General features: G+C 38.3%; 1 protein-coding gene across 1 annotated transcript in view; it reads left to right on the top strand.

Moving 5' to 3' along the window:
• Positions 1-25,951, top strand: part of LOC106139216 (protein ELYS) — a 26,134-nt gene continuing 183 nt past the window's right edge. The window contains exons 1-39 of the mRNA XM_060946411.1: positions 1-362; positions 854-983; positions 1,139-1,434; positions 1,641-2,032; positions 2,853-3,005; positions 3,459-3,594; positions 4,212-4,328; positions 4,505-4,666; positions 4,982-5,166; positions 5,924-6,049; positions 6,600-6,691; positions 6,934-7,037; positions 7,330-7,492; positions 7,724-7,846; positions 8,142-8,303; positions 8,887-8,998; positions 9,412-9,721; positions 10,271-10,415; positions 10,969-11,177; positions 11,866-11,948; positions 12,159-12,283; positions 12,827-13,016; positions 14,215-14,324; positions 15,355-15,496; positions 16,283-16,374; positions 16,813-17,064; positions 17,333-17,401; positions 18,047-18,178; positions 18,818-18,946; positions 19,074-19,145; positions 19,257-20,208; positions 20,429-20,870; positions 21,174-21,809; positions 22,237-22,420; positions 22,847-23,058; positions 23,753-23,824; positions 24,302-24,382; positions 24,977-25,083; positions 25,680-25,789. Coding sequence (XP_060802394.1) covers positions 266-362; positions 854-983; positions 1,139-1,434; positions 1,641-2,032; positions 2,853-3,005; positions 3,459-3,594; positions 4,212-4,328; positions 4,505-4,666; positions 4,982-5,166; positions 5,924-6,049; positions 6,600-6,691; positions 6,934-7,037; positions 7,330-7,492; positions 7,724-7,846; positions 8,142-8,303; positions 8,887-8,998; positions 9,412-9,721; positions 10,271-10,415; positions 10,969-11,177; positions 11,866-11,948; positions 12,159-12,283; positions 12,827-13,016; positions 14,215-14,324; positions 15,355-15,496; positions 16,283-16,374; positions 16,813-17,064; positions 17,333-17,401; positions 18,047-18,178; positions 18,818-18,946; positions 19,074-19,145; positions 19,257-20,208; positions 20,429-20,870; positions 21,174-21,809; positions 22,237-22,420; positions 22,847-23,058; positions 23,753-23,824; positions 24,302-24,382; positions 24,977-25,083; positions 25,680-25,789 — 7,406 coding nt within the window. The 5' untranslated portion in view covers positions 1-265. The remainder of the gene's footprint in view (positions 363-853; positions 984-1,138; positions 1,435-1,640; positions 2,033-2,852; positions 3,006-3,458; positions 3,595-4,211; positions 4,329-4,504; positions 4,667-4,981; positions 5,167-5,923; positions 6,050-6,599; positions 6,692-6,933; positions 7,038-7,329; positions 7,493-7,723; positions 7,847-8,141; positions 8,304-8,886; positions 8,999-9,411; positions 9,722-10,270; positions 10,416-10,968; positions 11,178-11,865; positions 11,949-12,158; positions 12,284-12,826; positions 13,017-14,214; positions 14,325-15,354; positions 15,497-16,282; positions 16,375-16,812; positions 17,065-17,332; positions 17,402-18,046; positions 18,179-18,817; positions 18,947-19,073; positions 19,146-19,256; positions 20,209-20,428; positions 20,871-21,173; positions 21,810-22,236; positions 22,421-22,846; positions 23,059-23,752; positions 23,825-24,301; positions 24,383-24,976; positions 25,084-25,679; positions 25,790-25,951) is intronic.

Here is a 25,951-nt window from a genome sequence, read left to right on the forward strand (position 1 = left end):
TCAAAATTGAAATGGAAATTTAATTTCTAACGCCGCCGCGCGCTTATTTATTGCCATTAAAATGGAATTGTGTTTTATCTTTTAATTACTATTACAACTGTGGCCTCAAAATATCGTTTCAAAGAAAGTTGTGTGAAATATCAATCAAATCGTAAACATAATTTTGCATATTCTTAAATATGTATGATTGAAGATAACCTCTAACCTTAGCATTCGGTTTGAAAAATAACATTAACTTAAGTATTTCCTTACCTATTCATTTAAGATGCAAAAGCTACAAGACAGTGTATTTTCTATTGTTAAAAGAAGCAGTTTATCACCTGCTGTGTTTAGTTTTCTTCAACCTTCAGAAGAAAATTCAGGTACCTACAGTTGTTTTTAAGTATGACAACATACATATATTTGAGATTATGATGTGGGTGAAAAGTTGAGATTTCTTTACGACCGAAGATTATAAAGTGATCATATTTATATGCATTTCAGTTGAGCTTATAAATGAAAACAGATTATTTTTTAACCCCTACTTTATAGATGTTTGTATACAACACTAACTTAATCTTTCATTAGCTATTATTACTCCAATCCACAATCCCGCTAGAACCGGTGTGATTGACAACCTGCTTCCAGGACCTAAAAGGAATCATCAAAAAAAAAATTAACATCATCTCATCATCATATTGTTTATTAAGTGACCAACTGCTGTCTGTCCAAACTAGTCATGAAATCCAAATGATAAATAGTTGAAATAAGAACATTTTTTCTTTGTCAGAGTTAATTAAAGATAAATGTAAAATTTTATTATAAATATGTAAACATTGTGATAAGAGAGTTTAATCAAAATTTTGCTTTACAGATAGGACCCCTTTAGGGCAAATACTTAGTGACACCAAACATGCCTGGCTGGCCCTAGGCTCCAAATTCTGTGTTATTGACCTGAAAAGTGGCCTTAAAGTTGCTGCAAGAAATTTTGGATCACTAAATAGGTAACCAACAATATCAAATTCTTGCTAATCCTCTACTTTTTTAACTTCTAAATTTTAAATTAAATTGCAAAGTGAATCACCAACATGCTAAGCTGCTACCAAAGAAAACACAAGTAAAAACAAATATTTAATACTGTTAGTAATTTCTCTTTCAGCCACTCCCAAGTATTTGTCACAAGTGTGGTCGAACTCCCCACTCCTCTGTCTAACAACTCGCAGCAGCTCATCATCAGCCTGCAGTGTGATGATGGAACGGGTATCATTTGCGTTCTTCACATCAATGGATCACAGATATTACGCTGCATACAAACGGAAGTGGTTGTTACTCAGATATCAGTGTGCGATGAAATTCCGAATGGACCGTTCAGCTGTTTTGATGGAGTTGTGATGGCTGGCACGAAAAATGGAGAGATTTTCGTGTTTGATTTGTATCGTGCTAGTCTTATTCAAGGTAGGACTTTGTAATTTCACAGTCATTTACTTGAAGTAACTTGTGAAATGTCATTAAAATTCTTTAGTTGTTGGAGTTTATCAATAACATACACTGTAATACAAGGTTTTAATAGAACTTGTCATTTGACAATATTGTACCTATAATAACAGAATATACTCAAGTACTCATACCAACATATTAACAGCTAAAACTTTTTGTTGCAGCATTAAAAGACATATCACAAGGGTATGAACACTTAGTTCAGGGCGAACAAAACCCAGCTAACCTAACATTCCTGCCCTTGAACTCTATCCATAGACTTGAAGAACAAAGAGATCTGGCCATCGAGAATGAACACCACATCGCTGTACTGCTAAATGAAAACTCCTTAGTTGATGGACAATACTTGTTTCGTAATCCTGATGGGTCTATATGTATGAAGGCCAAAAGAGATCAGATAAGAATAACGGCATTACTCTACATCCCACAGTTAGGTAGTTTAGCTGTAGGATATAATTTTGGAGCTTTTCAAATATGGAACATGATGACTATGGATCTGGAGTACACATCACAAGTTAATGTGGAATGTTTGCCAGTCACACACTTTGGATTTCAGGTAGATTATAAAATTATTTTTTATGAGTGCAACCATAGTTTGCTTGCTGAATAACAAAGTCTCCAACTTACTCCCAGGGTAATTCAATCTGTGTAATCTGTGCTGTGTATACATATTTATTTATCTTTGCTATTCCCAGTTGCACCCTCCAATATATTGATTTGGGGTTTGGGGTCCTCTACTCTACATGACATTTACCTACTCTGTGACATGCATAACATGTGAAACAATACACTGAAACATAGCAGAAAAAATTGTTATTCAAATGAAAGAGAGTACTAAATCATCACAACTTACTTCAATTTCTATTTACTTTATAAGGAAGTAACATTGTGTGTATTTTTGGATTTTAGTTTGCTACTAAATGTCCTTGTCTCTTATTTATGTACCAGTGGTTTCCAGCACTTTAGAGTAGAACCACTCCATAACTATGCCATGGATGTCGTAAAAAGCGATAGGCTTATAAACTTGGGATTCCACTTGTAAGCAATGCAACCTAAACCTAAACAAAATAAACATGACTATATGTATGTATGATTTTTCTTTGTTTTATTAGACACCTATAACAATGCTTGTTTATTTAAAAATACATACATATGATCACGTCTTTATCCCTTATGGGGTAGACAGAACTAACAGCCTTGAAAAGACTGATAGGCAATGTTCAGCTGTTTCACTTAATGATAGAATTGAGATTCAAATAGTGAGGGGTTGCTAGCCCATTGCCTAAAAGGAGAATACCAAGTTTATAAGCCTATCCCTTAGTCGCCTTTTATGACATTATTTTAAAAATATTTGAACCTAAATTGTTATTTTTCAGGAACCATGTGACGATCCCAGGGCATTTTGTTACCTCTGGGTGGTGTTCTCAGTCCTGGACCGCCTCGAGGAGGAAGAGTTTCCATTGGCTGTGATGTACTCCCTCACATACCATGGGAAGAGGATGTTATCTGACACTAAAGGCCTCTATCAGGTAGATTTGTAATATTGAATTTTCTCAAGCAATGAGTTTAAAATTTAAATTGCCATGTTTATTTTATTTAGGCTAATATAATTTAAGGCAAGCTATTTTTTACAAAACCAAAGGTTATAAACCATATTTCTATAACAGATAATATTGCGTTTATGGATAGATATACTAATAAAAGCTATTCCGTCATTTTAATCACCAGTGGCATACCTAGTTTATCAATAATATTGAATTTTTCTTTCCTATCATGGCATGAATGGGGATATATACAATTTTAGTGTAAAAATTTAAAGGGATAATTTTCATGTCTAATGTATTTGTAATATGTATTCTAACAATTTTTTTTTTATAAATCTTTATTTTATTGTTTATAATGTGTATTCTACTATTAACTTAAATTATCAAGACATCATCAATGTTCTTATGGCCAGTATGATCGTGCCTGTTTGGTTTCAGGATTTCTCCATGGCCATACTGAGGTTCCAGGTGGACTTGTGTTCGATGGAAGACTCCATTCCGGCGATTGGCGGGAAATGCCTCTCGTGTCACACATACGCTGTCAATTCTTCTTTGGGAGAGGATGGGGAAGATAGTATGTTACTATTTGTTTATTCCAACCATTTACTATGTACGGCCGGCTAGATTGATTGGAGAGGATTAAAAGTCGAGAATGTATAACATAAATGTGATATATTTGTCTTTAACTCAATTACACTGGTTGGTGCTTAAATGAATGATACAAACTGGTAAATGCTGAACGGACTGCTGCTGTTGTGTTCGCCAAAACGAGTACTAAAAAAGTTGATGCAATAAAATGCCACTTGTTGCGTAATGTGCTGAGACAGCATATTTTCGGTTGCACCGTACATATTCATTGAAATTATCTTTTAGGATCTTTATTTATTACATCATCCTGATAAGCAGTTAGGTACCGTTAGATGGGGCACTAACAGCCACTTTTATTGTCTGCTTTACTTATTAGCCTGTATTTTTAATTTTTACATTTTCTACTAACCAATCTTTATTGCATAAAATTGTTTGAAAAGAATGGAATTGAATTATTATTATTCCGTTTTATACATTTCCATGCACTTGTATAAGATACAAAACAAAATTAATTCGATCACCTGTTAATTTTCTATTGAAATATTATAAAAATGTCAGTAAAGTGTTTAAATTTATATAATAATGTTATGAATTTATTTACAGATATGCTGAATATCTGCCAGTTAGTATGGGAAGTTTGGGGTGAAAATACAAATGCGCCTCCACAGTACGGAATGATAATTTTCGATTTGGACCAGTGGTATAAAGATCAAATGCCAAGTGAGTATAAATGTTTATATTACTCAAAAAATACCAATTTATTGATAGTGAGAGCCTCTTAGACACTCGTTTCTCACTGTAATATAACCCTATACTAGCATTTTATGACTCAAAACTTATAGCCAAAACAATTTACTATCAATTAGAAAGAGATAACACGATATTGTCGTTTCCAGCTACATGCCGCCTAGAAAGCAGCCCGTTCATGAGTGCTCACAGTATGGGAGAGTTGGCTAGTGGAAGCGCCTTAGACGCTCGTCTATCAGCGCATTCTGTCACCCCATACTCGCATTGTATGAGGCTGGAGCAACATTTCTACCCAAATTCTTTGCAGTATGGTAAGTTTCATTATTTTTTATTTGTATATTGCCATTCTAGTGATTTTTAATTTATTATTCATTTCAAGGATATAAATGAAAATACTTGATGATGAGAGATTATTCGTGAAGATTTTGTTAAAAATACGTGTGTAAGCGCAGTTTCAGACATTGCCCAGGGGGGGAAACATATGAGTTTATTAAAAATAAGATTCTCTACTAGATACTAGATAATGTCCGCATTTCCTCCCTCGTAAGACGATAAATCCCGATGCTCTCCGATATCATCAAAATCTCTTTTTGTTTAGAAATAACGTGATAAATATTTGTCAACAGAATTCACCTGGCTCTCAACCTCCGAATTCAGCGTATCCCGTACTCTCGGCATCCAGAGGCAGGTGTTATCAGCCCTAGAAGGAGGCGGCCCGCTCGCGTTACTCCACCCCGCCAGCCTGTACTGCGCGGCGCGAGCGGCCGGACTGCAGCCTCTGCGAGCGGACCACACTGTGGCCGCCACTGCGGTCAGTACATGCAGGTGTAGCCAACTCTAGAAGGAGGCGGCCCGCTCGCGTTACTCCACCCCGCCAGCCTGTACTGCGCGGCGCGAGCGGCCGGACTGCAGCCTCTGCGAGCGGACCACACTGTGGCCGCCACTGCGGTCAGTACATGCAGGTGTAGCCAACTCTAGAAGGAGGCGGCCCGCTCGCGTTACTCCACCCCGCCAGCCTGTACTGCGCGGCGCGAGCGGCCGGACTGCAGCCTCTGCGAGCGGACCACACTGTGGCCGCCACTGCGGTCAGTACATGCAGGTGTAGCCAACTCTAGAAGGAGGCGGCCCGCTCGCGTTACTCCACCCCGCCAGCCTGTACTGCGCGGCGCGAGCGGCCGGACTGCAGCCTCTGCGAGCGGACCACACTGTGGCCGCCACTGCGGTCAGTACATGCAGGTGTAGCCAACTCTAGAAGGAGGCGGCCCGCTCGCGTTACTCCACCCCGCCAGCCTGTACTGCGCGGCGCGAGCGGCCGGACTGCAGCCTCTGCGAGCGGACCACACTGTGGCCGCCACTGCGGTCAGTACATGCAGGTGTAGTCAACTCTAGAAGGAGGCGGCCCGCTCGCGTTACTCCACCCGCCAGCCTGTACGCAGCCTAGGGGTGGATTGGTATGGTTATCGATGATGCTGATCTTGATCATGATGCCGTCGTAAATCTCGCCCGTACAGGTTACCTTATATACCGTAAGCCTTTGTAAAGTACAAAATAAAATTTTATCATTACAGGATGAGCAACGTCGCTTTCTCCTGTCAGTGTGCGCAGAAGCTCGTCTGTCGCGGTTATTGCGTCGCGCCGCCAGAGACTGGGCCACACATACGCACGCTTCCGCCGGATGCACTCTAGATTTGCTGGTCAGTTAGTCGCTATTGTGTGTTCTGATTAATAGCAGTGCTTGCATTGACCTTTATAGGAGATCAGGAGTAGTTTCTCCTTTTACAAAATTTTCAATATACCTACATGGCTGTATTTCGAGTTGAATTTGAATGCCGATCGTACTAATACAGGGGGCAGCAGTGGGATCAGGGTAATGGGTAGTACTGGTAAAACAGATTCAGGGCAAATGATATATATATTTGGCCAATTGGCAGAGGTTTTGACTGTGAAGTTTAAAGTGATGATAGATTATTTACCTTTGCCTTCACCAAAAGAAGGGTAGCATATTCTCCTGACGAAAAGTATTTCTTTTTAATTAAATGGCTTACATCTGAATCAGTCTGCATCTGGTAATAATGATGATACAAACCACTGCATGGTTATTCACGAAGTTGACAAAACATATGTCTTTATCTTAACTTTTTTTCGTCTAAGGTTGTCCGAAGAAAGACGTATCAAATAAGATATGCCTTATAGGATTTCTTTCAAACTCGAATATTTCCAAATTTAATAAAAAATATTTCGCAGGTGGATTGGTGCTGGACAAGGGCTATAGATCTCAAAGAATACGCGAAAGAACTAACTGCCCCACTTTTCGTCTCATCTGCGTTGCCAGACAAGTATGAACACGTTCTCTTACATATTTTTATCTTCTGTGTTTTAAGGAAATATGTCTTTACGCACATCTACGCGCATACGCATTAATTATACAAAATATTTCATACATACAAATAGTTATATGACAGACATCCTTAGCTGAGGAGAAGATTTTTCTCAACTAATATAGCTGTGTCAATATCTATAATGTTGATGTTGTAATCGTCAAATAGAATGTTTTTTATTCCATAAAATTTACTTACAGGAATGTGGTGAGATGCTTGGAGCACTGTGTCCAACAATTGATTCAACTTACGGGATTACTCGATGCGATTATAACTAAGTGCTGCAACCTGCTTGTTCCCGATGGTAAGTGCTTGACATAACTAATGCATTTTTTATTATTAATGGTTTTCCAGGACTATATTTTCTTGAAATTTTTATAAGAAAAAAATCACAGCAACATGATTTTTTTTTTATATAAGTTTTTTTCTTCTAGGATAAATTTTGCTAAAATTCCCTCAAAACATATCAAAACCAACGTTTTCCAAATATTTTTGATAATTGCCTCATTTCTCGACGATGTGTACAATTAGAACCTATAGATCATTGACAGTTTTAGTAAGTAGTAGTATGAAATGTATGAATTCTCTGTGTACAGCTCTTAGCGAAATAGAAGAGAAGCACAAAGGCATCGGCACAGTCTCCCTGTACTTCCAAGTGGTGCAGTGGTTTTTACGAGTGGGGTTGTTGCCGGAGAGAGGCGACCGCAGCCCCACGCTCCCGTACCCGGCCGATCAGATCCGCAGCCTGTATGATAAGAGGTACAGTTGTTATAAAATCCGTCTAAGGGATCTTAACTTCTTATTATCGGTAGCAAGGTAGCAATATAAAATGAGATCTGTAAAACGTCACATGTTTTAGAAATAATGCCTCACTTACGTATTAATAAAAGTTTATTCACCAACAAAGAAAAAGAGTAGCAAAGATAAAAACGTTAAGTTTAGGGAATTCAAACGAATTTTAATTTTTTTACAACTGTAACTGTTTTTCAGGCGCCTCAAACTCCAAAGACTCCAAGAAAACGCTCCAGTAGACGATAAAATTAACAAGCCGTGCTCTCTTCTGTACATTGATCAGCTGATTGAGAATGAATTTGACGGGGAGAAGGTTCGAGAGTGAGTATTCTTTATGTGGTTTATTTTTAGATATTATGAAATGAGAAAAATGTAAACTTGTTTTTATAAAATTATTTTAGTGGTGGCAGCGGTGGGATAGTCCTACTAATTTTATAAATCCGAAAGTTTGTAAGTTGTGTGTGTAAATGTATGTTTTTCTTTTACGGATATTCTAGTGGCTGGATTTTGATGATATTTAGGTTCGGTTAGAACATAACCTGGAAAACATTAGAAATTTCCACGAAGTTCTGTGATAGCCTTAGATAGTAACAGCAAGTGTTTTATTCTTTTACAGAATTTTGATGCGGGGCGGTAGTGAATCCTACGGCTTGTATCCGCCACCGTCACTATACTCTCTCCTACGACTCTACTTGTTGCCGGAGATTTCAGAAGAACACAAACATTCTCTAGTGCTGTACCTATTGCTAGATTACTCTATGATTTACGATGAAGTGAGGTGAGCGTGTTAGTTTTTATAATGTTAAGTGAACCTGTAGAAAATCAGTGAAAATCCCATTCTTTTATTACTAGAAAATATTGAATAAAATAATTTTATGAAATTGAGAATCCCTCTTACTTTGTCTGTTTGTTGAAGGCAGTTTGGCGTTTAGGTAAAACGTCGCAGGTAAGAGAGATGAGAGATAATTGAAAGATCCATAGAATAACTACAATCTTTATTAAGACTACTTTAACAATATTCAAGAGAGCGTGGGTTTAGCTATAGACACGAGATCCAGCAAGTAGCCGCCAGAGGACAGCCAGCTACTGAACTTGGTGAGCGTTAAAGTAGACCAAAGGCGAAAGGCCGGAGCGCACGCGCCCTGCTGACCGCCTTCGCACGACGTCGCAGCAGTTGACAAGAGAATATATGGGATAACTAATCAACATTATTTTTATGTTACTGACAGATAACAAGATAAAGTTGAATCTACTAAATATAGGAAGCTAGGGATAAAGGCTATAAGAGTAGGGGAGCATTAAAAAATTAATGAGATTTATATAAAATGAAATTGGTTAGTATAATAAATTATCTCTTGCAGATACGAAGCAGTAATACGCCGCCTAATGCAATTCCCGACGATGTTCGGTCTTAGCAACACCGCTATCAAGGCGACGCAGGCATTCTGGCATCTAGACCACAGGGATTTTGATGTGAGTTCCATTGTAAATTATTTAAAAAGAAATAAGTAGAGTAGAGTAGTAGTAAAAGCTGAAGGTGCAATATATTTATTTTTATAAGATCTATTTTTTAAATACTTTAAAGAAACACTTTTTTCTCTTTTTAAGTGAAGACAGAAAAAGTAAAATTTTTTTTCTTGCTATCTCTTAAGATATTTTTTGTAAGACCACCCTAAGTATTGACTAGCAGAGATCTAATGAAGTACATATAAACGCAATTCATAAACAATTTTGCTGCAACACTTCATAAGATATTATGTATAGAGCAAGGACTACACAGAACACTAATTCACGCCAGCTAAATCGGGGTGATAGACTTCTAAAAATATTTTTCTTCTCAAGCAAATTTCTTTTTTTAAATCCCTGACATTTTCAATAACTTTCAGTTCGCCCTCGACCAGCTCCAATGCTTAACTGGCAACACTCTTACCGACTGGCAACACAGCGTGGTACTCTCATCTCTACTGGCTCAAAAGAAAATGCAGGCCGCCCTACAATACTTACACGTTCGAAAACCTGTTCCCGCACAGAATATGAAAAATATCAGCGCCGGAAAACTGTCAGATTGGCAAGCGAGTTGTAATCTATACTTGGGCAGGCAGTTGCTGGGTGAAGCGCTTGATGTGATAAGAGTTTGTGCTGAATATTCAGCGAGCAAAGAGGAGAGGGAGAAAGTGCTCACTTTCTTTTTTAGAGGTAAGGTTTTTGGATTGTTTTGTGTATGGTTAAGTTTCATTGGTAATTAATATACGCTTGAAGAAGTAAATTGGTGCGAATTGTCAAATCGATCGGCGTATATTAATCTTTAGTTTGCTCTCTTCTTCTTCCTTGCATTAGTCCAGGTTACATTCTCATGGCAGTGCAGTGCCGTGTGGTTCCCGGCACCAATACAAAAAGAATAGGACCACTCCATCTCTTTCTCATGGATGTCGTAAAAGGCGACTAAGGGATAGGCTTACAACCTTGTGACCATGGAGCCTGGATTAGGTGAGTCAGGTTTTTTACACGAAGCGACTCCCGCTGTCTTCCGAAACCTTTGTATCTGAACCTAACTTAACTCATATTAGGTCAGTAAGGCGATGGGCTAGCAACCTGTCACTATTTGAATCTCAATTCTATCATTAAGCCAAATAGCCATAATACTATGGGCATTCAGTCTTTTCAAGACTGTTGATTCTGTCTACCCCGCAAGGGATATAGACGTGACCATATGTATATGTATGTATGTATACATTTTCCTACCAGGCTGTCGAAACACCGGCCAACTCAGTAAAGTGCTACAACTGCCGCTGATGCCGTTTGAAGAAGAAGTGTTTATAAAGTACTTGCAGGAGTGCGATGAGCGACAGACATCCGATATACTAATTATGTATTATTTACAGCAGGCCAGGTAATTCATTAATTTTAAATCTATTCTGTCATAGTGCCGTGTAGTTCCCGGCACTAATAGAAAAAAGAATAGGGCCACTCCATCTTTCTACTGTGGCTGTCGTAAAAGGTGACTTAGGGATAGAATTATTGGGATTCGTCTTTTAGGTAATGGGCTAGCAACCTGTCACTATTTAAATCTCATTTCTATCATCAAGCCAATCAGCTGAACGTGGCTTATTAGTCTTTCAAGACTGTTGGCTCTGTTAATCCGCAAGAGATACAGACGTGACCATATGTATGTATGCATATTATGCATTTTTTTAAATGTTTTATAGGCAAAAAAATACACGATAAGTTTTCTACATTTTAAGATTAGCGATGATGGGTACCTGCTATTTTCAAAATTCAAAATTCTTTAGAAAAATGTTAGAAAAACAGAGGTTGCGGGGGCTCACCAATTAAGTTTACAAAAACTTGTATCTGGCGAGACCCTATTACTACTTACTATTTGATACAGGTATGCATATATGTATTAGCCACATCATATTTCAATTTGCATCATTTTGTTCTAGATATCTAGAAGCGGAACAGTATAACAACAAGCTTAAAAAGAGCAAATGTAAACAGAAAGACCTCGCCAAGTCGTCGGAGTCGCTCGCTGAGATGATAGACAGAGACAACGCCAGAGACACGCTGGTGGATGTAGTGTGCGGCGCGCTGCCCGCCATCGCCGGCCGCGTGGCGCGCTGCGCGGGCGCAGAGGGGGCGCGGGCGGCGCGCGGTGAGCGTTATATTACAACTAGCTTTTAGCGGCAGCTTCGCCCGTGTTCATTTAGCGCCATCTAAAAAGAGCGACGAATTATACGCCACCTAATAAGTGACGAATTTAACGCCACCTACGTAAAGCAACGAAATAAACGCCACCTACGACAAGCGACGAAAAGCTCCACCTGAATATAGGTTTTTCGTAAATCTCACGGAAACTATTGTTTTAACCGGGATGAAAGGAACCCTATGTCCTTCACCAGACTCTTAATTATATAAACGTGATATTTCAAGAAATTTAATTCAGTAGATAATAAGTAACAAACAAACAAATAAACTCATTTTCGCTTTTGTACTATTAGTTGGGAGGAACGATATCAATACAGAAATGATGACAAAGAACAACAAACATACATAAAATTGCGCCTTTTTTTCGGAGGGGAAGGCAGAGCCTACATCTTTCCACTTACCACTGTCGCTGCATACTTCTTTCGCTTCATCCATATTCATAACTCTCTTCATGCAAGCTCGGCGGTTTCGAGTACTCTTGACCTGACCTTTTGCCAGGACGTCGTTAATTTGATCAAGATACGTTAGTCTAGGTCTTTCCATCGACACTCCTTGTATACCTATTTAAACAACAGATAGACAGAGAAAGTGCTAGAACAGTTTATTTTTTTACTTATTACCCTTTTTCTTTTCAGTTGTGGCCCCAAAACCGATGTCTGTATTTGTTAAAGCCAAGTCTCCGAAAAATACCTTCACTTATAAATCATCATTCATTCAGGTAAGATAAATTCTAAGTACAAACGATATATAAATAACATTTTAAAAATCTTAACGAAAATGGGAAAATTTTTTAAATCTTTAAATCTTTGCAAAAAAGAAAAAAAAATATTGTCAAAATGTTTTCTAAAGCAATTTTTTAACCTCTAATTAAATAGGTGGGTATAGAAATGAAACCTCCGGGTCACTATATGAATATATTTTATGACAGGATACGATTGAGAACGCGAGTGAGACATGGGTGAACAAGCCGAGGATGCGGCGCGGAATCAAACGTGCGCTCCAAGTGGAAGAAACTCCATTCATCTGCACTCCTAAACTGTCAAGGAACAGGAGGTAAAGTTAAAATTGTATGTTCTTACATGTGTATTTCATTTGCTCGAAAGCCGATATTTTATCGAGTTTTCTTAAATAAGCATATCTTAAATGCAATGTAAGAGTGTGATATCCGAATCGAGCAAGCAAGAATCGGGCTTGTGAGCATATCTAAGGTACCCGTTCAAGGTAAAGTTCATGATCTTTTTATTTGATCCAATTTGAAAATGGATCCTAAACTATTTGACATTTAAGGATTTTGTGCTTTAATGCAATACATTAAGAGGCTATTTTGTAAAGATAAACATTTTTAAAATGTGGCGGATATAATGTGTTTTTATTTGTGTGATTTCAACATTTTGTTTGACTCTCATCTGTGAATATTGTATATAGTTGATCGAAGATGTGTATGTACAGAAAATAAAATAAGTAGTTCCTGTAGCTAACGTCACGTCTTGTTTTAGTTCCTATTCGCTAGCGTAAATGGCATTAATGGTATGAGCTTCCGGTCACAAAGGGAAAAAATTGAATAAAGATGATTATTTATTTTAACCTCTTTTACAGCATCTTCGCCGAATCGCAACCGGACGCGGTGACTCCACCGAAACGTGCCAAGGTCGAGCATCGAACCCCGAGCAGGCAACTCGCACCCACGCTGAGTCGGCAGATGGCGACTCTACTCGACATGGCCGATCACACGCCTCAACATGTCTACAGCAGATCTGAGGCTGGCACACCACACAGTATCCTCAAGGTATCGTCAATATTTATTTATTTATTTATTTATTTATTCACTAACAATTTTTACATTGTGTTTGAATTGAAGTACTTACTTATAACTAAACACGGGTGATACAAAATATACTTACAATTTAAATTTAAGAATGTCAAAAGAAAAAATAAAGATTAAAAATCAAAACCAATCAATTTAATATAAAATGCATAACCACGAATTTCATTTAAAATAGCCATGAACTGAATAAAAAAATTTTTGTTGTAAATATAATGTAATTTTTTTCTTAAATAGTCCAAGACTTGTTAAATCCTTTATTTCATTAGGCAATATTGTCGTCTTGGTTTATTTCGATACTATTTCCGAAGTTATAATTAAAGGTACTTTAGCCAGCGGCCTAGTTTAAATACCTCATATTTAAACTAGGCCGCTGTCATTACGACAAATATCTTTACTAATACTTAGCCATCATTCGCGATTGTCATTAAAGATGTCTTTAGATTCTTGTCTCCGGTAGTAAAGGTTAAAACAGCTTTGTTACACCCAATACTCAATACATGTTACGGAGTTTTGTACATACAGTCACGTCTTTATCCCTTGCGGGGTAGACAGAGCCAACAGTCTTGGAAAAACAGATTCGCAGAACACGTTCAGCTGTTTGGCTTTATGATAGAATTGAGATTCAAATAAATGACAGGTTGTTAGCCCATCGCCTAAAAAAAGAATCGCATGTTTATAAGCAATAAGGGAAGGAGATATATAGTCCTATTCTGTTTTGTGTATGAATCACTATCACTACATAGTATAAAACAAAGTCGCTATTTTAGTCTGTTTGTTTGTCTGTATGCTTAAATCTTTTAAAATTACGCAACGGATTTTGATGCGGTTTTTTGTAACAGGTAGAGTGATTCAAGAGGAAGGTTTTTATGTATAACTAGCTGACCCGGCAAACGCTGTTTTGCCAATTATTTTTATATATTATTACGGAACCCTATTTTTTTCCAAAATAAAATATAGTCTATGTTACTCGTGGATAATGTAGCTTTCGAATCGTGAAATAATTTTTAAAATCGGTCCAGTAGTTTTTGAGCCTATTCATTACAACCAAACAAACAAAGTTTTCCTCTTTATAATATTAGTGTAGATAACATTTATAATTTTGCACCCGTGCGAAGCCGGGGCGGGTCGCTAGTTATGTAATAATATAGTTGTGTTTCAGATAAAACGCGAAGTGTGCGACCGTGAGATGGCGTCGCCGTGTGACTCCCACAGCGACGACGACGCCGCCAGCGACCGCACGGCCAGCACTCACTACAGCGACGCCAACAAGTATGATCCGATGTTTATATACACGTACGACTTTATGTAGGTACAGTGCCGTGTGGTTCCCGGCACCGTTACAAAGAAAGAATAGGACCACTCCGTCTCTTTCCCACAGCGACGACGACGCCGCCAGCGACCGCACGGCCAGCACTCACTACAGCGACGCGAACAAGTATGATCCGATGTTTATATACACGTACGACTTTATGTAGGTACAGTGCCGTGTGGTTCCCGGCACCGTTACAAAGAAAGAATAGGACCACTCCGTCTCTTTCCCACAGCGACGACGACGCCGCCAGCGACCGCACGGCCAGCACTCACTACAGCGACGCCAACAAGTATGATCCGATGTTTATATACACGTACGACTTTATGTAGGTACAGTGCCGTGTGGTTCCCGGCACCGTTACAAAGAAAGAATAGGACCACTCCGTCTCTTTCCCACAGCGACGACGACGCCGCCAGCGACCGCACGGCCAGCACTCACTACAGCGACGCGAACAAGTATGATCCGATGTTTATATACACGTACGACTTTATGTAGGTACAGTGCCGTGTGGTTCCCGGCACCGTTACAAAGAAAGAATAGGACCACTCCGTCTCTTTAACACGGGTGCGTAAAAGGCGACTAAGGGATAGGTTTATAAACTTGGGATTCTTCTTTTAGGCGATGGGCTAGCAACCTGTCAGTATTTGAATCTCAATTCTGTCATTAAGCCAAACAGCTGAGCGTAGCCTATCAGTCTTTTCAAGACTGGTGGCTCTGTCTACCCAGCTAGGGATATAGACGTGATCATATGTATGTATGTATGTACAACTTTATGCCGAACTGCGACACGATTTTGTGCGATACTGCGAAACGACTTTATACGAAACCGCGTCACAATTTAATGCGATTCATCTATCAAAAAAATCGAATTCGATACAGACTTTAACACCACAACAGTATCACCTCCGCTTCTAATACCTCTTTTAATGTTTGTAAGTTGCCAGTATCAAACATTAAGTGTTTTTTTTTTTATTGATTTCATTACAGACACCTTCGCTTCACGATTCCCACCGCGTCGGAGTCGGGGTCGACGCCCTCGCCGCCGACAGAGACGGAGATAGCGGCCGCGGCCGGTGCGAGGGAGACGGCTGCGTTTGATAGCTTCACCACCACTCCCACGCATCCTATGGTGAGTTGAAACATGTTAATGTTTTAGATCGACTATTAATGTCTCTGCTAAAGTTTTTATGGGAATATAATATTTTTTTCCTAAAGTTATTTTTTTATTTCTATATAGTCTCTAGTATAAGTATAATCTTTTTTAGATCGGTTAATCGATAATTTTCTATCGTCCAATTGCGTGAATAGCAAAATTATGTCATCGAATCGTTTGTTATCAAACGATTGTCGAATAATAATTTTAGACTTGCTTTTGGTCAGCATGCTCAGGTATAAATATTTTTTTACGAAATTAGTAAAAAAAAACGTGTTCGTCCTTTTTAACTTTTCTATTTCTGCTGTCACTTTTTTACTTATAAATTTTTATTTTTTTTTTTTTCTTCATAACTTCTCACTTATAGCTTTGGTTTTTTTTATATTCAAATTCAAAAGTTTTATTCATTATTATAGAATACTTCATACGCTTAATAATTGTCAAATCTCTTGGTTTCACAACATTGGTTGACGTCATATAAATTACTTAAAACTAAGTTTACTGCCGCTTCCAAGGCGTCAGTGCAGAAGAAGCGGTAACAAACTGCACTTCAGCATTTTCTATAATAGATATTATTATATAGACCATAAGTTAACTCAGAGCCACCAGCTAATCTATTCTCTATGTGAAGTTTTATTCATAATTTAAAGGTTTTCATAGTGATAAGCTCGCTTATAACTTCAATGTTTTTAAATAGAATTGGCTGTAATTTATTGTGGTGCAACAAAGTGTTATTGTATTATTGTTTTTTCTCACCCATAGACCGATAAACACGAGTTGGAATCGCCTCCAAAGAAGCAAGCCACAGAAGACAAGATGGGCGCTAAAAAGTACAAGGACACAGTGCGGGCCAGGTCTGTTAGACTAGACATAAGTTTACATACATACAAATAATCACGTCTATATCCCTTGCGGGGTAGACAGAACCTTGAAAAGACTGATGGGCCACATTCAGCGGTTTGGCTTAATGATTGAATTGAGATTGAAACAGTGTCAGGTTGCTCAAGCCCATCGCCTTAAAGAAGAATCCCAAGTGAATAAGCCTATCCCTTAGTCGTCTTTTACGATATCCATGGGAACGAGATAATTCATCATTTTACAGGGTTTTGTAGTGATAGTACAATTTTACGCCTTGAGGTAGGTTATCAAGGTAAGAACTAGGGTGAAAAATCACTCGTGTGTTTCAGGTGCTTAAGATCTAGTTAAACTTATTTAATGCAAATAATCTATGTATATACATCTTAATAATAACTGTAGTTAATAGCTTATATTTAATAAAAATTTTGTTTCAGACGCTCCCTATCAATATCCGCAAATAGTAGTCTCTCAGACGACCCCAACACTTCGATAGAAAGCATCGCCGACATTCCTATCACGCTCATAAACCCGAGGTATAGCGGAGAAAGACGAAGACCCGAGCCAATGGAGACGCAGGACGAAGGGGAGAATGAGACGCAAGATGGAAGAGAGGAGGAGAGGGAGATGCCGAAGACGCCTAAAGCGAGACGCGGCATCAATGTGAACCGCACGCCTTTGATTAACAGGTGATAATTAAATATACAAATATATCTAGAAATAGGTCAAATAAAACTGTAGATATTCTATACTAAAAAGCAGCAGACTTTTCGAGTATGGTTTGATACCAGTCGTGCGCGATTCCGACACGCACTTGACCTTTTTTCAGCACTCGTATTGAATTTTTGCTGAAAAACTATGTGAACAAATCCATATTTAATTAATAATATAGGATGTTCATAGTGTGAAATTCAATTTATTTCTTTTAGATTTTAGAAAATAGAAATTATGTTTCAGAAGCCGCTCAGTCACTCCTGAACGTTTAGACTCGCCAATCAGTCCTTCACGCGTATTGAGAAGCACAAGGTAATGTATTTTTCCTTTACACAATATGTAATTAAAGGTTTGAAAGATGAAAGACAAATAAAACTGAAAATGCAACAGCTTTCGCAAAAAAATTGGGGAATTGATCAATTATGTTTTTGCTCCGTTCATTAGTTTGATTACTAACCGAATACTATCAAGGTGAGGGGAAAACATCGTGAGGTAATCTTCAAATCCAGTCAGGCTGGATACGTAATCATGATCCAATATGTGTGAGGCGCACCCCAAGCTCCTTAAAAAAGCTAAGGATACAATCGTGACTAACGGTAGTAAGATGATAAGATATTCCTATATACTAAAGCCTATTTTCAAGGGGCTAGTGTTTAATTATCGGACGGCTTATTATTTGACGGCCTCTGTGGCGCAGCGGTAGCTCGTCTGTGACACCGGAGGTCCCGGGTTCGAATCCCGTTCAGGGCATGATGAGAAAAGAACTTTTTTTATTGGCCTGGGTCTTGGATGTTAATCTATATAAGTATTTATTATAAAATATAGTATCGTTGAGTTAGTATCTCGTAACATAAGTTTCGAACTTACTTCGAGGCTAACTCAATCTGTGTTATTTGTCCCGAATATATATATTTATTTATATTTATTATCTTAACCAAAAATCTGGTCCCTATCCAGGAGTAAATCCCGCACTCCCGAGCGGAGTCCCCAGTCTTCCCCGTTGGCAGCCATTCCCGAACAACCCGCACAAGAAGTGGACAGCGAACCGCACGGCAAAACATCGCTGCTTAGTGTTCCCAGAAGACTTAGGTCAGTCTACTTCTACGAGTACTTTACTACGTATATCATCAGCCTAGCCTAGTATAGGAACTCAGATCGATATCCAACTGGAGAATTTTAAGGGAGAGGTACATTTTTTCTTACTCATAATAGAAACGGCGGAATGATTCGACATCTCTTTCTTATATGAATAATATTTATGCATGTTTATCTATATTTTTATTTATGTATTAAAACAATTGTGTATTTTCTATTCTTATTCATAAATTGACACCGGATTGTGTATCTCAACTGCTCAACGTTGCGTAAGTCCAGCATTTAGGAGAACTTGGGAACTGCATTTAGGAGAATGCAGTTCCCAAGAGACTTAAATATTTTCAACGCTTCATCAACTAAACAGCAGCAATGAAAGTGCGAAGGCTAAGAAGATCGTATCTTGATTAAATCGGGAAGGGCCCGGCGAAAGGTCAGGTCAAGGGTTCCCCAAAGCAGAAGAGTAACACGAAGAGAGTTATGAACGTGGATGAGCGAAAGAAGTATGTATGCAGGGATCCTGGGAAGTGGAAAGATGTAGTCGGAGAGGCGTTTTTGTATGTTAGATTTACTTTTCTCCCGAATTTTTAGCAAAAAAACATTAAATAAGTCAATGTTTACCATTAACATTCATAGGAGCAGATCACGAACCCCAGAGAGGGTGGAGACGATCAAAGAGTCCCCTCGTTTGGAAGCCATCACGGAATCACCTACTAAGTCGTCCAACGAATCTGCTACGTCGTCTCCTGTACGCCGAAGCTTAAGGTCAGTGAAATTTTTCGTTTTTCACCTTATTTCAAACTAGACTACGCCCGAATTTCGCGCTAATTTCGCACAAGAATAATTAACTTCATACAAAAGTTTAAAAATAAATTCAAAGTTTATATTTCAGGAGCCGTTCACGAACGCCTGAAGTGGAAGTTCCTATTGAGCTTCAAATACCAGCGAGTCCAAGGAGTCTTAGGTTAATACAATTATATCCTCTACCTGATTAGTATAATAGCAGCTCGTACAAACTTCTATTTACAGTTTATTGTTTTGATAAAAGTGTCTTATAAAAAAATTATCATTTCAGGAGTAGGGCTAAAACACCAGAGAAAATTATGTCGCCTAAAAAAGACCACTCAGTCAGAGGCAAAAAGTCACTATCGAGAATTGTTCTTGAAGCTAATGCATTCGCTACCACCAAAGCCAACATGGAGAAGGACGAAGAGACTGAAAAGACAGAGACTGGTATTGAATGCACTCCTATGAAGACTCTCAAAAAAATTCCTAGTCTGTTGGACGTCACACTATCTCCAATAGTCAACAAATCCGTCCTCCAAAGTTCAAACGATAGCGTTTTATCTGAATCAACCGATAAAGAAGCTAAAAATGATAAAAATATAACAGATCTAGGCCTCAAAACTCTTCCAGCGTTTACCACGATTCACGATACTTACATAGAAAAATCTGTACTGCGCAGTTACCAAAGCAGCATAGCCGATAGCTCAGAAGTGACTCAAGAAGTGAAACAAATTGAAGTTAGCCGCGAAACTAATGTAGCTATGAAAACATTGCCGGCATTCACTACAATTCACGACATTGAGTTCGAAAAATCTGTGCTACATAGTTATCAAAGTAGTATGGACGAATCGTCAAATGTAAACGAGTCTAAAAATGATAATAAAGTGTTAAAACCATTATCTGCTTTTACTTCTATTATGGATGCAGAATTTAAACCGGTGTTAGGTAGCGTAGAATCGAGTTTCGCTGAAACGTCGCAGGAAGCTTCTAAAAGTAATTGGAAGAATGTTTCTAGTCTCATGACGAGTGATAGTGATATAGAAATGAAAGATAAACGAGAAGATAATGCGGCTGTGATTCAAAAGGAAAAGGAGAGGATTGTTGAAATAGAGAGAGAAATAAATGAGATTGAAGGAGACATGTCTGATAGCGATAATGGTGAGAGTGATTCGGATGATGAGGAGATAGTGGCGGCTGAAGACAGCGGAGAAGGGGAAGAAGAAAGTGAAAATTCTAATGAGGTAAGTGGAGTCCTAAACTTTAATTTAATATTCCTTATATATTCAGCTTTATTTATTTTTACAATATTTTCTGCTGTCTTACATCCCGGTTGCATCAAGACTCTCTGAAGAGGAATCCATGTATAATATGGCTATCATTTGTTTATAATTCGTATCACAATATGTAAAATAAGCCAAAATAAATTATGAGCATAATTGAGTACCAAAAAAATTTTTTTAGGAATCATCATCTTCAAACGACGATAATGACGACGATGTAATATCTATAAAAGATACGGATTCTGAAGAATCTTCCTCATCAGGTGGTAAACTGCAAATCCATGAAGAAACATCTACAGAGGATAATCCGGAAGCGGAACCTAAGGAAACCATAGTCCAAGTTACAGTAGAAAGAGATGGTGAGGAAGTAACTAGTGATCCAGTGAACCAAGGTCAATCGTCTATACTAACGGATGATAATTCGGGACGTTCGAACATAGATCTGAATTATTCTGATGAGAAAGTAGAAAATGTACAGGAGATACACACTACTACAGATGTAATAGAAACTATAGAAATAGAAGAAATACCTCAAGATGTAGTTGCAGATATTGTAGAAGATGTGAAAGTTGTAGTGCAGGATCCAGATGAGACTACTGACTCGGAAGTTCCTATGGAGATGGGTATGTTATTTGTTTTATTCTAAAAATAGCATTTTAATTTGATGTTGTTGTTTTTTAGTGCAACATAGAACAGTATGTTGTGAGTTTTTTAGTGCGGTTTGTAGTAGTTAAGGGAATTTTCACACTGCAATCTTTTGATTATGTAATGCTTTAGAATGCATGTCGTTGGTCCTTGTCACTATTTTTGGTCATGATAAGGGATCGTTATATTGTATTATCAGGTAGGTTGATTCAAAATGTCAATGAAAGGATAGTAACAAATTATTTATCATTATAACGCGGTTGTATATTAACATATTTCAGATGAAGCACCAGCGATACAAGTTATAGTAGAAGAAATCACAACCACAACTGAAATCACAAAACCAGAACTCGCAACCGAAGTTATAACAGAAGTTGTCGAAGTAACAGAAATGCGAGATACCGCTGATGTTCCAGATTGTATAACCAAAACACATGTACGAATAGACAATAGTAAATCCCAAGACAAAAAACCAGAAGTTGTAAAAAAAGAATCTCAAATTACAAATGAAACAGATACTAACAATGCTCCTGGAGATGATACAACAAAAACAGAAACTGCTAATGAGACCGTGAAACCCGCGCGAATTACTAAACGTACAAAATCAACTTCGTCCACCAAAGCGGAAACTTTAGAACCAAAACCAACAGAAATAGATGAACCCAAGACTCCTTCTAGACGGAAACGCGCTCAGTCCGCGACATCGAATAAATCTATAGATGAGACTCCAGAAAGAGCCAAAACTCCTAGTAGTGAAGTGAGGAAGATTATGACTAGACGTGCTTCGAGGGAATTATCTGAAAAGATGGACGATTCTAAGGAGTCTTTGGATGAGAGTGTGTTGGCCACGCCTAAGAGGCGGGCCACTAGGTCGAGGAGCAAGAACATTGATGATAATGAAAGCGTGGCTTCTGAAGGTAAGGTTTTCTAATGATAAATGAATATTTAGATATGACATTAACAAAAAGAACCACTACTCTCTTTTTTAAAATGTCCGAAGTAAGTTTGTCAAAGTAACTACATAGAGTCTGAGACTGGTCTCAGATATTCGTTTGCCTTACGAACACTTAACGACAGAGTATCTCGTCCTCAAACATTCAGCCAACAGGACTTTTCATTTTCGATCAATTTTTTCGTCGACAGTTGATGTCGTTCGTAGGTTTTGACTATTTGAAGAAAAGTTACAAACTCGGCTACACGATTAGTAAAGTTTACAGTGTCTAATCTCATAGTTTCTTGCGTGCCCTTAAATTAAAACAAAGTATTTATTTACTCCAAATTTTTTTTTAACATGTTTTTGTAAAACTTATTTTGTGCGAAAAATTATTTCTTAAATCTTATCAGGTTCAGTGCGATCAACAAGAAGTCGAGCGAGCGAAGCAAGCGACACTTCGGAAGTTAAAACGGCGCCTCGCAAGGGAAGGAAATCTATACTAGCTACGAAGACGGATTTGTCCGTCATACCGGAAACTACGGTCGAGGAGTCCATAAGCGAGCAACTTATCAATGATTATTCTACATCTCGAAGGTAACAATTATTAAATATTAAAAATAGATTTTTTAATGCAACATTAAAGATAAGCATTTTAAAAGTATTTTGCCATCTGATCAATCTTATTTAATTTTTTACTGCGTTCACCTTAACAGCTTTTTTGCTATTACATAGCGTCGGACATAGGTTGTATCGGATTCACTCGGTTTTTTTTCTACTTGAGAATCTCACTGTTATTGTAAAAATGTTCAAACCGCGGAAATATTAACAACTGAATTAATAAAAATTAATTCCACGATCTATTTTTACATATGTTTATTCATTAGGTTTCAAAGAGACTCATGAAAAAAAAGTCATGGCAGTTTTCCCCGTTTGAAGCTTGCCGCCCATGAGCGTTTTCCAAGTTGTTATTTCTATGGTTCGAACTCACGCACGCTACCAAACTGAAAACCCCATCCACAGACTGACTCGTAACCAGAAAGCGATGCTGTCTTCGTGGCTGGAGCCTTCCTCCCCCGCGTCCCCCGCGCCCCCCGCGGCCCGCGCGCGCCCCGCCCGCCGCGCGGCCAGCGCAGTGTCCGAGCGCTCGCTGGACGAAGACGACGCCTCCTCCACGCACTCCGACGCGCACGCTGCGGATAGGATCGCGTTGATGAATAAGGATGATTTTGAAGGTATGTTTTTTTTTTGATGATAAAGTACAGTGTCCTTTTACCGATCCGCTATAGGTACGAGGTGAATAAGGCCGAATGATATGCCATCATTTTTGTTTCCGTGCAAGTTCTCATGTCTTCCTGTAGTCCCATAAGTGCAGAGATTACAACAATAAAAACGCAAAAATTAAAAAAGACTTATATACCGACGCATACTCACTTGCATTGAATGAAACATCCTAATCGCCAATTGTAATATAGCGCTCTGCATGCCATTTTTCTTTTCGTTCACCACATTGCACGAAATTATTTCCACATATTAAAACATAGACATATTATATACTATTTTACTTAAAAAAAATATTTGTGTTGCTCTTTACCTATAGGCTTTTATTAGTAATCGCATATAATTACTAAAGTTAGCCAAGCATATATAAAATCCATAGACTTATATCTAAATAGATATACCCATAGTAACCCATTTCTATAATGGATCCTGCGGGGCTGGCACGGCACGCGCAACGGCCTTTTTATCGCGCGATAAACTATCGCTGTCCCGTTTCACGCCATAACAAAAAGCGAAACAGCGATAGTTTGTCGCGCCTGCCATACTGATAACGTACACTTGTGTTATCTATTTCGATATAACATCAGTGGCTTAATAAATATTAATATAGCAATAATCGCACAATAACCGCATGTGGCACTGTATTAGGCTCCCCCGATCGCGACGAGTTCCCGCTGGTTGGTTCCCCGGATTCCCGAGCGAGCGACGCCGCGCGCAAACGTGAGTATGCTTTGCATGGCTGTTACTAATTTACGTGCATTTTTTGGTATAGTTAGCCTTAATGTGTAGCTATAGAATTGAATCTTATAGCCTTACTTAATGAGATCAAAGCGCAATGGCTGAGAGTGAGGGAACACGCAAGGATGATAGATAACTTTTAAGTAGGTGTATATTATATTTTGGCTTCATACAGATAGCATTTATAGTTAAAACCTTCTACGGAAAACTCTCTTTCCGCAGCATTTCAAACAGGAACAAAATCCGTCCACAACTTTCAGAGATTAGCGCATACAGGCAGAGAAATAAGGGGGGACTTTTTAATATATAGTGATGGTTCATTCACATGGCCGAAATAAATTGGTAAAACATACTGTTTATAAAAACGTTAGGTTTAAGTAACTTTAGTATTAAGGAACTTTTGCAATTAATTTCAAATTAATTATGTTCAAATTGTAAATGATTTTGAAATAATTTCAGCACGCTTGGCCCGAGCTGCTTCGGAATCTAGATCTACGCCCAAAGCGGCTAAGGTTACTAGAAGGATCTCCGTTGATATTGGTAATTATTGTCTTTTTTGTCTTTTGCATAAACTTAGAAGAAGCTGCGGAGAAAGAATTTTTAAGCAATGGAAACTTTTGCTAAAATCTAACTTGAAATATGAACTCACAGAAGGAGTAAAATTTTTATGGTAAATGCACTTAAATCGCTCTCGTTAGTAAGAAATAACACGTAAATAATATTGTGGTACAGTCAACCACAGAGTGTTATTATACTATACAGATTATAAATGTGCAAAATTGGACGCGAAACATAGTTGTGGAGGAACACGCAAAGATGAGATAGAATATGCAAATGCACTACTACCACTTATGAAAACTCAATGAAATAACGACCTTATTATAACTATATTTGACATAAAATCCAAAAACAAAATGTCTCTTGCTATCCTGCTCATAATGCGGACAGTTCAGTTCACGGGTTCAAATGGCGCGCTCCGATAGGCTGATACGCTTAAATATTTTCGCGCCACAGAAAAATTTTGACTTCTGTGCAGGCACACCTAACCTACCTACCTACCTAATTGTGGTAATAATGTTACGAGAGTTATTGCTAAAAATACACTATAAAATAATATCTGTTATTGTGTTTTAGCATCTCCATCGGTGGCGGAGTCCCCTCGCGGCCGCCGCGCCTCTTTCACCCGCGCGTGTGAAGCGCTACACACGCCCAAAGGAAGGCGCACTTCTACTGATTCTAGGGTGAGTTTGGTGGATCTTCTAGTGGGATTTTTTGGGATTTTCATACATTCTACATCTAATCACGTCTATATCCCTTGCGGGTTAGACAGATCCTACAGTCTTGTAAAGACTGATAGGCCACGTTCAGCTATTTGGCTTTAAAATAGGATTGAGATTCAAATAGTGACAGGTTGCTAGCCCATCGCCTAAAAGAAGAATCCCAAGTTTATAAGCCTACCCCTTAGTCGGCTTTTACGACATCTATGGGAAAGAGATGGAGTGGTCCTATTCTTTTTTGTTTTGGTGCCGGGAACCACACGGCACATTATTAATAGTATTTCACATTTTCATAATAAATAATACAAGTTTTAAACGCGCACGTAATGAACCTTTATTATCTATATCTCATGTTTGGAATCATGTAACAATGATCAGTAGTCACCGAGCGAGCGAGCGAGGTTGATCTTTCGAGCGATTTGATCGAAATGAATCTTTTAAAATTTAGTTTCACAATATTTTTATAACTAAGATTCGAAATTGACTAAGAATAACCAAATTGAACGCTCACCACATGAGTGCTGGTTGCACTAAATTATTTTTTTTATTTTCATGATCAGAAAGGTGAATTGGACAGTCCGCAGTCTCCCGCAAACAGCGAGGCGACACCGGCGCGCGCGCGGCGACAATCAGTCAACACCGCACAAGAGAAAACTGATGCTGGGAAGAGGTGTGCTATGCTTCTCTTTGTTTCTATACTTTCTACTTTTCCAATACGCAACAGATTTTGATGTTATGTAAAGTCCAAAGTTTGTAATTAAAAATATTTATAAAAACTGCTCTTTCTGATCTCACAATTTTAAATCATTTGTAATAATGATCATAAGTGCAT

This window comes from Amyelois transitella, chromosome 11, assembly GCF_032362555.1.
Source record: "Amyelois transitella isolate CPQ chromosome 11, ilAmyTran1.1, whole genome shotgun sequence".
NCBI classification, from domain to species: Eukaryota; Metazoa; Arthropoda; class Insecta; order Lepidoptera; family Pyralidae; genus Amyelois; species Amyelois transitella.